The sequence below is a fragment of the Typopeltis vanoorti genome, chromosome 3 (assembly GCF_054136105.1).
Source record: "Typopeltis vanoorti isolate ZY-2024b chromosome 3, IOZ_Tvanoo_1.0, whole genome shotgun sequence".
Taxonomy (NCBI): Eukaryota; Metazoa; Arthropoda; class Arachnida; order Uropygi; family Thelyphonidae; genus Typopeltis; species Typopeltis vanoorti.
In genome coordinates, this window is record NC_143551.1 from 54839491 (window position 1) to 54858290 (window position 18800).

Sequence of the window (18800 nt, forward strand, 5' to 3'; positions counted from 1 at the left end):
CTTGGAGGTTCTGAAAGACATGGTCAGGGATAGATCGGAATGGAGAATCTATGTTCATGGAGTCCCCAGGAGTCGGAAAGGACACAATGGATCATAACACAACACACCTAAACGACAGCATCAGGAGCTGCTGCATTTCTTTTTTATTTTTTTATTAGTGCTTATATTATTAGGTTAACTTAACTGATATTACAGTCTTGGACTTTGTGGTTCTTCTCAGAGGATAGCCATTCAATGGAAATACCAAGGCAACTCAGCTTCAGAGGTGGCACACACTTACTCTGAGGATTATGACCACAATTAAGTATTTCTTCTCACATTAGCATTTTACTCTCTAATGCCATCACCACTCTTAATTAGACTTTCTTTTACTAAACAAAACGCAGGATCATTGTTATTTCACTAAATTTACTTGATTTCTTTCTTTCATGGTTACACCACGGTCAGCATTCATTGTGTAAAATTATGTAGACAAATACAAGGCAATAAACTTTTACGCAGGTCAGTATACATGCAAAGATTTGTACCACCATTCATAAAGCTCTAACAATTGCTCTGATGAGCAGGCTCTGGAAGATGCTTTTCAAATAATAAGCGAAGCATTTATAAAGAACTGCTACAACCTGAAAACAATCCAAGAATACAATTAAAGAAGTTTAAAAATAAAATTACAAAAAAAGCCATCATAGCCATTCCTTACGTTAGGGGAGTATCTGAGAAAATAGACAGAACTCTGCAAAAATGCTGTATAAAGGCAGCATTCAAACTATCCACAACATTCAATTTTTTTCTCCCCACTCCCCTCTCACCCATCCAGGTATATACAAAATCCAATGCACCTGTAATTTAGAATGCAATTCCAATAATAAAATAAGAAGACAACACTTACATATCCTTGAATTATGGGAAAGTGCCAGTTCAAATCTTTTTGCAAAAAAAAATTCAAAGAAGCTTGTAAGATGCTAAACCATCATCCCAATCTCAATAAAAATTATGGCTTAACCAGTGGTGAGCTATGGAAATTTTAACAAAGGGCTCGCATCGTCGAGGAAAAAAAAAAAAAAGGAAAAAAAAACCCTATTTCACACAAAAACTTTTATTAATACAGCTTGCGTAAATTCCAATCAAAAAGTATGAGAGGACAATCAACCTCTAAAGGCTATCATTTTTAAACAAATATTTCATGATCTAAACATGAAATATTTGCACACAATCCACTGTGTTAATTTATCTTACATAAGAAAAACATTTTTTAACTATCAAAATATAATAAGAATGAAATCTTTTATAAAACATTTGATTGGCTACTGGTTTTACCATATGATTGGCTACCAGAAGGGAGAAGGGTAACGATAGCACATGTGCTTATTTTATTTTCAAACTTGGGTGCATTCTTTATAGAGGAGTTGAAACAATAATTCCAAATAATCTATACACTGCTGAATAGACTAATTTTTGTTAGGTTACTGTATTAGTTTGTTGCTTAATATGGTTCAAAAAAATGTTTTTTTTTTGAAAAAATAAAAATGTAAACAAGAAGAACAAGGGGCTCGCAAATTTGAATATAGCTCACTAAGCCCAGTTCCAAGAGGCTGGGAGACCCATTTACAAACATAATAATGGTGAAAGGATAGCATATAGGAATGGAAGAACAGAAAGGCAGAACTCCAAAATCCTCCAAAAACAAAAAACCTAGACAGTATAGATCAATTTATAACCACTGGCTGATGGTCATTGTAGAGGAATGTAGGATCTTTTAGTTTTCTTTAGAATTAAGTTCTCTACATCTAGGAATGTAGAGAACTTAACTAGTAGCAATCAGTGTTATTAATTTTTAAATTTTGCTCTTCCTCTTTTCTTCCCCCTCACTAGGAGTCAGTAGTGGATAGAGCAGTTATGCTGTAGTTTACTAAAGTATTGTGATATAGCTTGTGTCGTTGTATTAAGTGTGTGTGATACTGATGATAACCTTGATATAAAGGTTGAAACATCAAGTTTATTTTATCTCAGTTTTAAGTAAAATAATTACTCTGATGCAGAAATTCGTCTCCATAAGTCTACATAATGGATTACTTTGATAAAGTATAAGGCATTTCAGAAATTAAACTCTAAATGTAAGGGATAATGACAGTATGTTTTAAGTAGCAAAAAAGAAGCAGTGTCTTGCTCAATGATACATCACATTATAAACATAAGGTAGTTTTATGAAAAGTTAGATACCTTAAAGTGGGGGGGGGGGAAAACATGCACACATCTCATTTCAGACCATCTAGCCATTTTTAATGTTCTATTGGATTATTTTAAAACAAACAAGCTGCAACAGTGGGACAGGGGTTGGGTAGCTGATCAAACCAGGGATCCACAATCTGTGGTGTACCTACACATTGTTGGTGATGATGATTTATGGTTTTAATGGTGCAAGGACAGCAAAAGCCATACTGTACTATATCAAAGGTTATAGCAGTACACAGGGTAAAACAATCACAAATACCCATGTCCGCAGCAGGATTTGAACTTTCAACCTGTTGGTTGGAGAGTGGGTACACTAACCACTTGGCCAACCAGGCCAGCACACACACACACACACAATGCTGGTGGTGTATAAAGCATGCTAAGATATGAAGTAGAACTGAAAATTTTATTTGTTTTGAAGTAAAATTTTCTGTTTGATTATGTAACCATTTTGTCGATATTATATAATAATGTATTAGTAATACTGCTGTTGAAACTTTTGAATTTAATTTATAGTTCAGTTGAAAAATCTCTGATAAAACTGATTATTATTGTATAAGGTTATACAGTGAATTAACTTGCTTTTTTCCCCTTCCAGAACTGGTTGAATATTGACAAAATGATAAACAAACAAGTAAAAAGTAAGTATATGTATTTTTACTATCACCTTATCAACTTTTACATAAAAAAAGTTATTCAGTTATAAAAAGTAATAAATCGTCTCATGCCTTTTCATTTCCCAAAAGGAGAAGGCGGCAATTTTTTTATTCCAACTTTTTTGAAAGTGGTAGGAGTTGGTCTTGAACTTATTTAAATTATAGGTTTGAATGTGCCTGTGGCAGGCTTGATGATACACACTCTTTCCTTATCATAGCTAATATTTATTTATATTCATTTTTGTGTTTTACAGTCAGTTTTGTTGAATTGTAAGATTAAAAAGTTTTTTTTGGGAAGTAAAAAATCATACTTAATAAAATCCTTAAAATGGTCTTCTGCAAACCTCTCCTCATGAAGGTTACTATGAGGCTGTGTACATAATGTTCAGTTATGTTTGTATAAAGTATTGTGACTCTGTGGCTCAATTTACATTTGTTAAAATATTTACTTGTTGATCCAAGTAAAATATTTAGTTGTTTTTAAATTAATATTCTGATAGTTATTGGTGATTATATCTTTTGATGTCATTAAAAGTAATGCAGATAAAAAAAAATAGTATGTGATATAATATTGGAGATTTAACAGATTGCAGATTAATTTGGAGGAAAATTATTGATATGGTGTTAGTACTACATGAAAAGGTTACATCATTACTATCATAATATTCTGTATATCCCCTGAGGGTACATATCAGGAATTGACGATGATATTTTTATCTCTCTTTTTCTCTTTGTCTTCTGGAGATCTTCTCTGTACTTAAAAACATCCTCGTATATGGACGATAATCTACTTACATTTGACCTGATCTGGAAAAAGTGGTAAAGAGATGCAAATATTTGTCTTAAAAGGACACAAAAGTCAACTCTTCAATATAACAAACACTATTGTAGTTAGCCAACTGTAAAGAATACTGAAAAGTTCTAGTCAAAGTCTCATAGCATCAGTTCTATTGCAAAGGTAATTTGCTATGCCAAACCATCCACCTTTTCCCATAAACTATTCTTATAGTCCAGGGGTTCCCAAATTTTTTGCCATCACACTTCTATAGTGTAATCTTATTGTACATACCTCCCCTAAAAATCCAAACACTAAAATGAATACAAATGAATAATGAAAACAATACAATGAACTTTATTTTTAATAAAGATATAAAAAAATGAAAATGTAACAATGAAACAAAAATAACGCAGACCTGCAAAATTTGAGTTGTGAAAAGTTATCTGGAAACTATTAACTGTTTCTGATTTATTTTTGGCCGCTGATTTCAAATATCTCTTCCATTTTTCTCTATCACGTAAGGATTTTTCACAAAATGGATCTCAATATTACAGTAAAATAGCTTTAAAATGCATTATATTAAGTAAAATAACAGTATTTAAAGTTTTCCGTAAACATTTTTGGAATGAAAGCATTGGAAAAAAAAAATTTTAATTAAAGTAATTAAAGATTAATCTTTAGTATATACTTTATATTTCATTGTGGTGTCTTTTTCTTTTTCCTTCAAAACTTCTTTTTGAACTTTTTCTGTGAAATTCCTTTCCTGGGTCCTTTCTGTACAACATCCAGCAATAGTCTGCCATCGTGTTGACATTCCACCTGCCCTGATACCTTCTTTCCATCTCCTTGATGTCTTGGTGGAATTGCTCTTTTTGCTCTTCGCTGACAGTTTCCAGATTCTCAGGAAAGTAGTCTAAAACAGTTGAGAAAGTGCACTTTTAAGCTCATGGAGCATCCCAAATGCATACTTGAATTTCTGTAGCATGTCTTCCACAATCATTTTATAGTTGGGGTCCTTGTGATTTCCTAAAAATTTGATCACCACTCTTTCAAAGCTTTCCACTCTTCTTTTTTAACAGTTGGCATATTTCTTCAAACATTTTATCCTTCATAAGTTTCCTGATTTTTTCTGAACTCGGCACTTAAAAATCTATAAGAATCAATTATTTCTTCTCAGACAACTTTCCATCGCAGGCCTGTGTAATTATTTATCCTAAATAATTATAAAATAATTATAGAATTCTTCATGACCACTTTAATGAAATGGATGTTGCTACTTTCGACCAGTTAGGACAGAAAACCGAGGAACAGTCTTTGACAGTGCTAGGCAAATATTATGTCTGGCATCCAATCAATTTCTAAACTTTGTCTTCTCATGGATTAATGCTGAAAATCTAGATTTGCATAGATAGGTTGTAATAAATGAATTAAGGCAAAAAAGAGCATAACTTGCCAAAATTGGGTATGCAGCCATTTGGGAACACCAGAAATCATCAAGATTTTGATTAATGAAATAGAGAAATCTTTGCCTTAGCAAAGATTTCGCTGTAGTTCCTTCTTCTTATCAGCATCATCCATCAAATCCAAATCGATTCGATTTGTACGAGTTTGACAAGCTTGCCATAAGCAAAAGCAATTTTTGTGCTTGATGTTTCAAGGGGGATGAGGTCTGACATGGAGGCCTGTTTACTAAACTTCCACCTTATGGTCTGCCTTCTGCCCTTGCAGTTGAATTATCACTATCCCCTTCTGTATTACATCAGTCCTCATTCTTCAAAAACCTTGGTGTTCATATCTGCTTAAGACTTTACATAAGCAAAGTAGATATTAGATCCAACATTATATCTTGACATTTCAAAGGATTTTGGATCAGGCTGACATGGAAGCCTGTTTACTAAACTTGCATTACTTCTAATCTCTGTGGCTGCTAATCTCATACAAATCCCAGTGATGGTGAACCAAAAACCAACTTGTAAATTCAGTAGCTTCTCTTCTTGATTTCTCTACCAAATACTGAAGTACCTTATGTTTTTTTACATAGTTGTCCTGTTATACATAAATGACCTCCACTTTCAGTGAACTCAAATATTATCCATAGTTTTCTCAATAACACTTCATTTGTCAAATCTGCAAGATTTAAAATCTTCCATGGACACTGCCTTAAATGCTGATCTCTGTAATATGAACATGGGAAAATAGCTCCAATCCTGTCTTTTTTTTTTGCAAGAAGATCTCACATGACATATGCAGATCTCCAAACAAGATCAAAAATCTCTTCTTGGGATGACTTACACTTCTTTCCTTTCTTGGTACAAACACATCTTATTGCCTTGCATCATCAGTAGTGTCCTTAGTCTTCAAAAAACTTTGTGTCTATTTCTGTGAACCAAAAACCTATTTATAAATTCTTGATGCTCTTCAGAAAAGAGTAATCTGATGATGACGATTCTGCTCTCACAGATCGATTTTGTTTTTAATCACTCTCTCATACATGCTCTGCATTTTTGGAAATTATGGAGACAACTACCGTGTTTGAATAAAAACTTTAGTTTACTATTACTAAAAATTTTTTTTTTTTTTTTTTTTTAGTAATAGTAAATTTTAGTAAAAAATTTTAGTAATAGTAAAAAAAAAAAAAAAAAAAAAAAAAATTTTAGTAAAAAAAAAAATTAAAAAAAAAAATTTTTAGTAATAGTAAACTAAAGTTTTTATTCAAACACGGTAGTTGTCTCCATAATTTCCAAAAATGCATTCGGATCACCGTGCAAGCCTAAAAGAAAGGAATCATACATGCTCTGTTTCTGCTTTATGCCTTTTCTATAGATATTTTTCACAGATGCTGTTATACAGATTTGGCTTCCATTTGTCTATTTTTCTTTGGGCCAGAAAAAAAATATACAAAAAGTAACTTCTTGTCCTCTTTCAATGTATGTTGGTTGCATGCAATGCAACAAATGCAGTGTTTTTTTTTTTTAAATTACCATGATTGAAACTAGAACAGTAGTATAAATGTAATTTATCTAGAAAGGTTTGAATGTTATCACTTTGTGTAGAGCTTTGATATATTTGAATCAATTTTTCCAAGGAACTAGCATTATATTTAAATATCTTTATGTTTCAGATAATCCCTGGCTCTTTTCTTTCGAAGTTAAATTTTATCCACCTGATCCAACACAACTTCAAGAGGATATAACTAGGTGAGTGAATACTTTTCTGAATTATTTTTTTATTGTATGGCATGTATATGTAGTACTGGTTATTGTGGATTTTTTTAAAAGTTATTTTATATTTTAAGGTGGAGGAAACACTTTCTTTTTACATCTTTTGATTTCTTTTCCTTCAGAATTATATTCATTCATACTTTTACTATATGCTTTTTGAGAATTTCCACAAATATAATTACCGTACCAATCTGGAAATCCCAAAATTTATTTCCTTATTGACCTTTTTAATGGAAGGCGACTTACTTGGTCTCATTCAGAAGAAGTGCAAGGGAGTTTTCATCCTACAAAACAGGTAAATTCACCTAGAAAACATATTAACAGACATAATATACTGGCCTCATAGGCTTTAGCTGCTTTGTCTGCAATAATTCCAAACAATCTGACTCAACCTTACAGACTTTTGATGTTGCAATAAGTGATAATTTATTTTAGGTATAATTATCAGTAGACTAAGTTGTGCTATTCCACACTAGTGAAATATACCTTTGCTTACTTAATTTAAAGTGAGGTTAGGATACTAGGGCAGTAGCACAGGGATGTTGGTATATTTAGGTTTCATTTAAATAAATTTAAGGTACTCATTTACTGTCTTAAAAGATTATTTTGGTTGAGGGTCCCATGTCTGATTGGACCCTCATCCTAATGGTTGGGAATCTTCAACATTTTAAATTTTTGCAGGAAATGGGGAGTTACTGCAGAGGTTGTGAAGCATTCATTTCAACAAGAACAGTGTATCTATAACTGCATTAACAGTGTAGGTGTGCCTTTTTCAGAAATACCACCATCTACAGATTGCAAGCAGTACAGATTTTGGATTCTGACTAATGGAAGCAGGATGTATGATATGATAAATCAAATTTCTTACTAATCCACAATTGAATATCAGGCCATAGTTTGAAGATATCTACACAAGAGTTTCAATGTAGCATTCATTGTCATGATCTGAGTAAAATGTTTGTAGTGGCTCTTAATAGTTGTGAAATCCTTACAAGCATGTGTATGACTCCATTTGATCACGTTCTTTGCAATTCCACCCACAAAATGAAAATCTGTGGTCTGTTAGTACTGTTGGTGGACCAGCAGTTAAATAAACTGGGAATCCTGCTCTAGAAAACAAACCAAACATAATCTTTTTCACATGCTTCAACTTCCAGTTGCTTTCAGTAAGCAGGATGATAATTTCAGATTTGTGTTTGAATCTCACCTTTATGAAAACCTTGTAGCTGAAGGCGAGTGAGCCAGTGGTCTCATACAGTGGTGGTATAATTTTTTATTTCAGAAACTGTTTTTTTTTTTCATCCCATAAAAGTGCAGACTGGCTGGAAAACAGATGCAGCTAAGGCACTGTCTTTAATTGCATGTGTATACAGCTATTACACAGAGGTGCATTGCATCTATATAATCATGGCCAAGAAGTTATATAGTTCATTACATCACAATGTTGTTTCAGTTAAACTAACAGTACAAAGAGAAAAAATTCACATCGAAAACTAAAAAAGACTGATCAAAGGAAATATTGCAGATATGCAAAACACTTAATTTTGAAATGATTCTAAAAATACATGCAAACATTAATCCATAATAATACATTCCCTTCACACAGACAGTATTACAATTTTTTTTCCCCACATTAAAGGTAGTCTTGGTTGTCTTCAATAGCAGTTCAGTTTGTTATTCTTCTAAGCATTTCTGTTAAGAAATTACCCTCCCTTCATTATGAATAATATATTTCAGTCCAAGTCACTTAATATGCAGTCATTGATGGTTTTCTACTACTTTTACGTGCCATTTAAAAAATCACATTCAGTCTCTGATTTAATATCTTGAGTTTTTTTTTGCTTCTAGAGATGGAAATTCTTGCACACGATGACTGTTTCATTACTATCGTAAACAATCCAGCTTCTTCAGTACCAATTGACATACTTATTACCTCTCCATGAATTCATGTATCCTACCAGTTTATTGACAGTGAATATGCTAACCATTACTCCATCTTGATTCAGTTCATATCTTTATACAGGGCATGCACATCGCTCACATTGAACATTGTGCATAATAATGATAATTACATTTTAGTTGTAAGTTGGAGGTAAGTTTATTCTCCAGTAACAAGAAGTATGAACAAATTGATACAAATGAAAATATCACATATAAATTCATTTTATAGGAACAGATCATATGGCAAAAAAACAAAATAAATCAAAATTAGAAAATAAAACACATATATAGAGGGGAGGAAGAGAAATGGCATAGTCATGCAAATGTGAGAGGTGTGTAATGTGTGACTGAACAAATAGGCTGCAGGTTTGAATTTTTCCATGGGCATAGATGTTGGTGAATGTTTTTAGGTGTTAGATGAATTTCATTGCCTGGTGTGAGATCGTTGTCTGCTTACTGGAGACCTGAATTGGCTTGAATAAAAAGTTATATGCTTGGTCTCCAGAACAAGGAAACTGAAACAGGATTTTTGGATTATGTAAAATATAAAAAATAAAAATGAACAAAAACCTTAGCCCACCCACAGTACTAATGTGCTACAGGTTTACAACCTTTTGCAGGTGGAGGCATGTGGAAAAAAAAAAAGAAAAAAGTATAATAATTTGCATAGAAGCAGTTTTGAAGGAACAGAAGCCGACTGTCTCATTTATTTTTATGATATAACCATTCTCCTTTTATATGCAGTAACTCTACTACTTTCTCAATATTTTCATTTCAGTTATTTGTGTCATCCCTTAATATTGTTGATACAATATTATTGTTCAATACAATATTATATCGAATACATGAAACCTCAAAAGTTTGGTCTGGCACAACATAGTATTGTCAGTATTCAGTGGTATGAAGCTAATCTCCATAGAAGCAGGTTCAAATATGATGAATGCCTTTTCAAAGAAAGTTATGAAACCCTTTTATGTCAGCTAAATCTGAATTGGAACAATTGTCTCTCTCTCCCAAAAGTTTGGGAGATTCTTATCTTATGTAACCATCAAAAATAGTTTTTAATAATATTATTTAATATTAATATTAATTTCTAGCACGTGGCAACAGTTTTTAACAGGTAAACCACCGACTGCTGTATGTACTGTGTATTCCCGTTCCTTTGATTTGCTTATTTCTACATATTGATGATACTGTTATTTTCAGTATGAAATATCTGTACTTTCATTTCATTAAAGTTAATTACTGTGTTATCGTGTAATTTATTGTTTAAGATCTGTTAATATTGGAGTCTTGACAGATAACAGATTATGGAGGAAAATTGTTGATAGGAAGTAGTAATGATATAACTTTTTCATGTAGTACAATTGTAATATCCTCTCTGAGGGTACATATCAGAATTTGATGATGATGATGATGATGAATTAGGTACTCTTTTGAAGGGCTTCCTTAAAGACCAAAGTTAGATAACTGGGAGATGGCCTCTGCATAACTTTTAAGGAATATAGAGAACTGGCTGAGTCCCATTAATAGGTATCCACCTGGCTACTGAGCAAATGATGGACTGGCAATTTGGGACTTAATAAGTTAATGAAATTGTATTCTATATTAACTTAAACCAAAACAAGATGATGATATAACATTAATGATGGTTATCATAGTTCATGCTTAGTTGTTGCCTGATTAAACAAGGCCTCTGCTTATTTTGCCATGGGAACCACAGTGAATTGTGAAAAGTCAGCTGCTAAAACAAACACAGCATGAGCAGAACTGAAGATTGGCACAATCAAGAATCAATGGGAGAAAAAAAATTGAAATGGTAGAAGAACTAGAGAAGTACTATTTTGATATGAGTGGCATTACTGATGCAAAGAAGGCTAAAACAAGTGAGATTTTCTTAAATAATCAATGCAAGTTATATTTGGGAAATAGCAATCAGAGAAAGGAAGGCTAAACATTCAACACCAACATTCATGAAGGTACTCTTCTTGACTGGCAGGCAGTTTCTAGTAGAGTGATATAGGCACATTTCAAAATGGAAAATTGGGCAATGAAATTTGTTTGTGCTTATAGTCCCACAAAAGGCTCTACTTAGGAAGTGGAGAAATTATTATTATTTTTTTTTTGATTCATTAGAGAAGGCAGCTGATATATATATATATATAAATGGAAAGCCAATCCTTGAAATATTTTTTAAATTCTTCCTCACTTTTTCTTCAGAAATACATCTTAATGGATGTAATTCCAAAGAAAAAGTGATTTGTATATGGTGTTAATAATAAAATAAATTTTTGCTAATTAATTGTTGTAAATCTAATGCATTATGATATACATGCCATAGCTGCATAGTGGTAACTCTAGTTGCAGTTACTTAGCTATGCAATATAGATGCTTATTATAGATATTTTGCACAGATTCTTATTTACTGTTGGTTGGCTAGGAGATATTGATTTTTATTCTGACTTTCTTAAGGCAAAAGTGAAGATTGCAATTTTTTTTTTTTTATATGGTCTGTTTTTATGGTATGTTATGATAAGTAGAAGAGCTTTTTGACACGTCATTGGAGAGGATATGAAATGCAAAAATTTTGTTCCTGTTGGATGCCTAAATTGAAGAGCAGGAAAACCAGACATATGGTCGGGGGAAAATTGAGAAAATGTAGCTTATAATAAGGATAAGTGCTTGCTAGATTTTGGTTCAGGACGATGACATTGCAAATGCCATGTTCAACAAAGATATGAAGCCTCTTCTCAAGCATGCTTGAGAAGAGGCTAAAAATTTGTATAAGAGAATCTTGGGGAAGAATAAGATGAGTTCAAGCCAAATACAGGATGATATTGTTATGTTAAAGCAAAAAGTTGAAAAATCCTGTGAGTATAACAAGGATCTGCATTTCAGTTATGGTAAATAATAGTAAGTACTTGCTGGATTCCTGCTGGAGTTCAGGACATGAACTAGTTCTTGTTAACATCACAAGGTACACAAAATCATGTGGAGAGAAGATGTAAGAAATAAGTCTTATTGACTATGTTATTGTTGATAGTAACATTTTCCCACTGGTTCAGGACACAAGAGTATATACAGAGGATTTGAAATTGGAAGTGCTCACGATTTAGTATTGATCAAGACAAAATTAAATTTCATATTTAAAAGAAGAGTGTGTAAGAAAGTTTTAAAATGAATCAAAGTTAAACAGCTTTCAGAGGTGAATTGTAGCCTACAATACACAAACATCATTCTAGCAAAAATAAAAGAATTTGAAAACAAGAATTGCAAATCCTGAAAAAAAAAATTGATTGAGTCAGCCATAGAGAGAGGTATGTGGTGAGGTTGTCTGCAAAATTAGAAAAGTCAGAACTTCATGATAGACTCTTTAAGTTAGAGGCAATCAAGGAAAAGAAAGCGTAAGAAAGTGAAGCCCTGTGTAAAACTAGCCAAATAAAAGTGATGGGAAGACTTTAGTAAGAACACACAAGATCCAGCAGAAAAGTAATGAGGTTAAATTTTTTTTTTTTTTATTGCAACAATTGGCTGTACTGTCGAACTGACATTAGCCTAGTATGTTAGAATGATTTCTACTCTTTCCAGCAGTACCAGTTTCTCGTCTGTAGGTAAACACCTGTCAAGCTATTATGTTTTTAGTAAGTGATTGTCCGGTGTGTTCATCATGAACATGGAGAACCGAAATCTTGGACAGTGTTGCACAATTAAATTTTGTATTAAACTTAATGACAATGTTATCAACACATTTGATAAAATTAAGTAGGCTTATTGTAATGATTCTTTATTATGTGCTCAAGTGCTATTTATTGAAGTGCGAAAAATATGTGCAAAGATAGTTTGAAAAAATCTCAGTGATGATCAAAAAGATTGTTGCCACAATGTTTCCAGGGAATTGCTGGACTTACTTCAAAGCAAACCCAATTTTTTATTTCATGTTATTACTGAGGAAAGAGCTAATTTTTTCCCAGAATGAAATGCCAAAGATTGGAGTTACGCCAAAAAATTCTACAAAACTGAAGAAAGCATGCATGAGCAAGTCCGAAACTAAAACCATGATCGCATCTTTTTCAATAGCCATGCATGATCCACCGAGAATTTTTACCTTATGGAGCAAGTGTCAATCAAATTGACTACTAAAAACAAAAACAAACAAACAAAAATCCTTAAACTGTTGAGGCAATGCATTTTATGGGTTCTTCTAGAGATTACAAATGACTGGATCTTGCATCACAACAATGCACCTTCTCATTCTGCTCTGTTAATCAACCTCAAGAACAGGGTGAAAGGTATGATCTAACAGAAGAGGACTTCCAATCCTGTTATACCACATGAAGGAATGTTGGAACCAATGCATATGCGGGAGGGTACTTTGAAGGTGACCACGATGTATCAGATGATTAATTGAATACATGATTTTATATGAATTTTGTCTCATTACTTTCCTGCTAGATCTCATAGAAAATATCGGAAAGGTGGCAAAATATTCTGGAGTCTATGTGAAAATGCTCAGAAATGGAGGAAAGAATATTGTAAAAGGAATCAGAGATGAAATAGTAACATCAAAATTGAAGATAAAGATATTCTAGATGTCTGGAGTAATTACTTTGAAAGATTGCTAAATGAAACAAGCTGTGACAGCTTGGTGGTAGAAAACACTTAACAGGAATGCTGTCAGGAATACATATTGATACTTAAAGTAGACAAAGCCATCTAAAACCTGAAATGCAGAATGGATAATATCAGACCAAAATGATTGAATATGGAGGTATAAAAGTTTTACAGTGGTTACATGCCATAGCCGTGGCTAACCAAGTGGTTAGCATAGCTGCTCTCGGCTGGACAGCAGGTATGCTAACCTGCAGGTAGGCTGCAGGTTCGAATTCTGCCATGGATATTGATGTTTGTGATTGTCTTTCACATTCATACAACAAAATTCACGCAAGATTTAAATTTAGCGCATTTGTGCGGTAAAGTGTTGCCAATGAGAAAAAAAAGCGTGACAGCTGACAGTTCAGGGTTATTAAAAATGGAGCGCTACACGAAAGAACAACGCATTTTCATCGTTGAACAATATTTTAAAAATAATGAAGGTTTGGCAGCTACAGTTCGCAATTTTCATACAAAATATGGTCGGAATAGTGATTTAACTTCATCAACTGTGAAAAGATTAATTAACAAATTTAAGGAAACTGGATCAATTAGTGATCTTATACACTCTGGCCGTCCTTCAACAAGTCGTTCAACAGAAAACATCGAAGCAGTTCGTGAGAGTGTTGCTGAGAGTCCAGTAACATCAATTCGGCACTGTAGTCTTGAATTGGGCATTTCGAGAAGCTCTCTACAGCATATTCTTACGAAAGATTTGCATCCTTATGCTTACAAAGTTCAATTGACTCAAGAACTGAAGCCTACTGACTACACACAGCGAAGAGAGCTCGTTGAATGGATTATGGAACAACAACAAGTGGATCCTTATTTTTCGAACAAAATCATCTTCAGCGATGAGGCTCATTTTCATCTTGATGGCTTCGTTAATCAACAAAATTGTCGCATTTGGAGTTCAGAAAATCCACAAGTGATCGTTGAGAAACAAATGCATCCACAACGTGTCACTGTTTGGTGTGGATTTTGGGCTAGAGGCATCATCGTTCCATTCTTCTTCGAAAATGCGGCTGGCAAGGCAATAACAGTTAATGGTGCTCGCTATCGCGACATGATAATCCAGTTTTTTATGCCTAAATTGCAAGATATGGATGTGGACGACATGTGGTTTCAACAAGACGGTGTCACATGCCATACAGCCTGAGAAACAATTCAATTACTGAGTCATTTCCTGGTCATGTAATTTCCCGTTTTGGTGATCAGAATTGGCCGCCCAGATCATGTGACTTAACAGCGTTGGACTTTTTTCTTTGGGGTTTTTTGAAGTCTAAGGTTTATGCCAACAAGCCCACGACCACCCACACCTTGAAGGAGGAAATTGAGCGCTGTATCAACGAAATTCAGCCACATTTATGCAAAACGGTCATGGAAAATTTCGACAAAAGAGTGCATATGTGCCAGCAAAGCCGTGGAGGCCATTTACCCGATATGCTATTCCATGCATAACCTTATACTGTATACTTTATGAATCAATAAGAAATTACAATTTTTAATTGAAAACCTGTGTTTTCTATCAAAATTACTTCTTGCGTGAATTTTGGGACACCCTGTATATATACATTCTCCCAATATGGAGTGGATCACCATGGGAGAAATAGACCCGATCCTCCCGCAATGGGAGAGGCCTTTGCCCAGCAGTGGGGAAGATACAGGCTAAAAACAAGCAAACATTGCATAATCTAAAAGGCCTAATCTGAGGGTGAATTCCAGATGATTGCAGCAGAGCTTTCTTAGTCCCCATATATTAAAAAGGGAAATAAAACTGGATATGATTATTACAGAAGTATTCCTGGTGAGATGTATGTAAGTATACTTGAGAAATGGCTAAGAAAAATTGTGGAAAAGAAACTTGGAGAAGAACAAAGCTCAACAGAGGTTGTTAGGATCAGATTTTCACTTTTAAGACAAATAGTTGAAAAATCATGGAAATATAGTAAGGTTCTGTATTTAAATTTTGTAAATCTTGAAAAGGCATATGTCAAGAGAAAAATTCTTCAAACCACTACAGTTAGATGGTGTTAATGTGATGGTATATCAAGCAGTATTTAGTCTGTATTTGAGTTGTAATAGTTAGAATTGAAGGAGGTACAGAAAGATAGCTTGATGTTAAATAGGTGTGAGACAAGGGTGCATATTATCTCCACTGTTATTCATCTTCTATGTGACTCACATTATGAAGGAAAGTGGTATTAAACTTGATATCAAAATTAGAGATATTAAGTTCAGCTGTTTTTTACTTTATGTAGGTGATGTTATACTTCTGAATAAATACTGTAAACTCTGCAGGATTCCCTGACTGGTGTGAAAATCAGCAAATAACAGAAAAATTTGAAGACAATGGAAACATTGAAAATATCACTGCATCCTGAATGGATTACTTATAGAACAAGTAAAACATTTCGGTTATTTAGGCACAATTTTTAGTGAAGATGGAAAAATTAGTATGGAAATAGACAGCAGAATTGGGGAAATTGAATTTACGCTTTCTTCTTTTGAGGAACTGAAGGAAATCTCTAAGAATCATTCATTACAGTACATTAAATTTCAGAGTTTTACACATAAATCATTTTAAGATAGAAATGTTAAGAACTAAGAAATGCATTGATAACTGTCACAGTTTCTTACAGGACATGGCATGTTAAGATCAAATAACTGCTGTTACTGAATTATCATAGTTGTAGAGAAACTGCAAAAGCAGGCTAACTTTTTGAATGCTGATAATATGAGTGTGATTTTTGTTTTATTTTTATTTTTTAATTTATTCATTTGTACATCTTTTCAGATATCAACTTTGCCTTCAAGTCAGAAATGATATTCTCACTGGAAAGTAAGTTAAAAACATGATTCTATTTTTAAATCAAATTAAAGGCAGTTTAAATCCAAAACATTATCAGTTTCTTAATAGATGATCCCTTCTTTCGCTAACCTTCTCATATTGCTTTCTCAGTAGCAGTTTCTGCATTGTCCTTTTATAGGTATTTTCATGGACACAGTTCTATTCTACTGAACTGGTCACCATCATATCTCTACTTACTGCTAATCATGTAAAAACAAGCAGCTTCTGGTTATTAAGCTGCACAGTGTGATGCACACAATGTGTAGCATATTGAACCAACTTCTTATCTTCATTTTTTTACATTTATCTCTGTTCTTTGAAATAGCCTTCTCCAATATCATTTTCACTACTGAATACAGTTTCTTTAAGAAACACACCAACAGATTAATTATTTCACTTTAATCACTTGCCGTCATGTGGAGTTGATGTGTGTGTTGTAATCCTGGTTGGCCAAGTGGTAGCATACCCATTCTCCAACCAACAGGTCACGGGCTCATATTCCACTATGGGCATGGATGTTTGTGATTGTCTTTAGGTGGGAAATGAATTTCATCACCTACTGTGAGACCACCTCCCCACGTATTAGAAGTGGAGAGGTGGTCTCACAGGTCCCACTTCTAATACATGGGGAGGTGGTCTCACAGTGACTTGAAAAAGTTCCATGTTTGGTCTCTAGAGCAGGGTTTCTGGACTATATAAAAATAAATAAAAATATTACAAAAAAAATATATAAATTTGATAAAAATGAAAAATATATCCTTAGCTCACTCAGAGTACAAATGTACTGTAGGTTTACTAGGTGTAGGTGCAACTTTCTTTCATAATATAATCTATATTATGAAAGAAAGTTGCATTAAGCCTGAAATTAAAACTTACATGGAAATTTAACAGATGCAAACTTTTGCTGTAGTATATCTAAGTATTTTCACTATGTTAACAATGGAACACAATTACAATACAAATAACAGAAATCTTTTAAAAAGATTTGTTATAAGTAAGACAGCAAATGGTCAGTTGATTGATACAATATTCCCTAAAGGGAATATTGTTTCAAACAATATTGTATCAATTATTACTGTAAGAAGACTATTTATATGAAAGAATGTTTCTCTGATGTTATCTTAAATCGAATAATCTTTGATGCAATTTTAATTAATTAATTAAATTAATTTTTTATTTGTATTTTTATTTATTTATTTATTTTTAGTTTTTATTTTTATATATTCTATTTTCACTAGAGGTCATGCCAGTAGAATAACCTTTGATCAAATCATTGTCTCTTTAGCATACTCTGTGAAATGTAATCCAGCTTGTCTCTATATATATGTGTATACTCCAGATGATGACCTTAATATGAAGGTCGAAATGTCGGGAATTAAAATAGTTATTTATAACACGGTTGTAGAGTCCATAATTTATATAAAATGAATGTTGATCACCGTGTAAAATTAAATAAAGGACTTCTGTTATTTTAGTGTCCAAGAAAAATTATATCACTAGATTGAAGGTGGTACAGCAATGAGTAATCCTCTTGCCAACTACTACATGGAATATTTCAAAAATCATTTCCTTAATTATTTCTCCTAAACATCAGTATGATAGAGGCAGTTGATGATTTGAGATATGGAATGGCTTTCCATCAGATCCGAAAGTCATTGTTGCAAAACGTAAATGATTTATTCTAGAATTTTTATGTTATGGGAAGAGAAAAACAAGTAGGTAGACTGTAGATTTAATGATTCATCATCAGCCATGTTGACAGTTTGCTACTTTATACTATATCCATGCTACTTATCATCTGAGTCAAAAAGTCAGAACTATTAAGACTTTATTACACCAGGCTCATAGTTTATTATGTTCCATTAAAGACCTACACCAAGAAATGCATTATATCAAACCTTCCTTTTTAAAAAATGGTCATAATGAATCATTTATCAGCAAAGCAATTAATGGCTTTAGGCTTCCTGTCTCTGGTCTCCAGATACTGTATTTTTTAAGGAAATTAAAATGTAGAATAATTATTAATTATAATAAGTTTAACATTATTCCCAAAATATTTCTAATATTTTGGCAAATTCAAATTGTAATCGTCACAGAACACAGTACAGTATGATATGTGCATATAGGCACTAACAATGCATAAATGGCAACCAAAGTTGAGTCTCCAAGTCCTACATAGTGCTCCATAGTGGACAAATGGGTGGTCTTGGCTGAATACTTCCCAAATTTGGGGCAGTTTCACAACCAGACTTGTTGAGGTTGGGTGTACTATTTTTATATACTGTTTCTAAGGTTAATTGATGTTGATTGTTTAGATGTGTTAAGAAAATGCTGAGAGTATGCCAACCATGTGGCCAAATGGAGAACACATCATCTACGTACATTTAAACTCTTTAAATCCTTAAACCTCCCCCCTACATGAACAGTGAGGTTTATGTGGGGAGGGGTAAGGTTTCCTCTTTAAAGATTTC

At 33.1% G+C, this 18800-nt stretch overlaps 1 protein-coding gene across 3 annotated transcripts in view; it reads left to right on the top strand.

The window, feature by feature from the left end:
* LOC150108163 (uncharacterized) overlaps nt 1–18800 on the top strand; it is a 461861-nt gene that overhangs the window by 198941 nt on the left and 244120 nt on the right. For all 3 annotated transcript variants that reach the window (XM_090390618.1, XM_090390617.1, XM_090390619.1), the window contains exons 5-7: nt 2831–2873; nt 6788–6863; nt 16276–16320. In XM_090390618.1, the coding sequence (XP_090246744.1) occupies nt 2831–2873; nt 6788–6863; nt 16276–16320 (164 nt within the window). The remainder of the gene's footprint in view (nt 1–2830; nt 2874–6787; nt 6864–16275; nt 16321–18800) is intronic.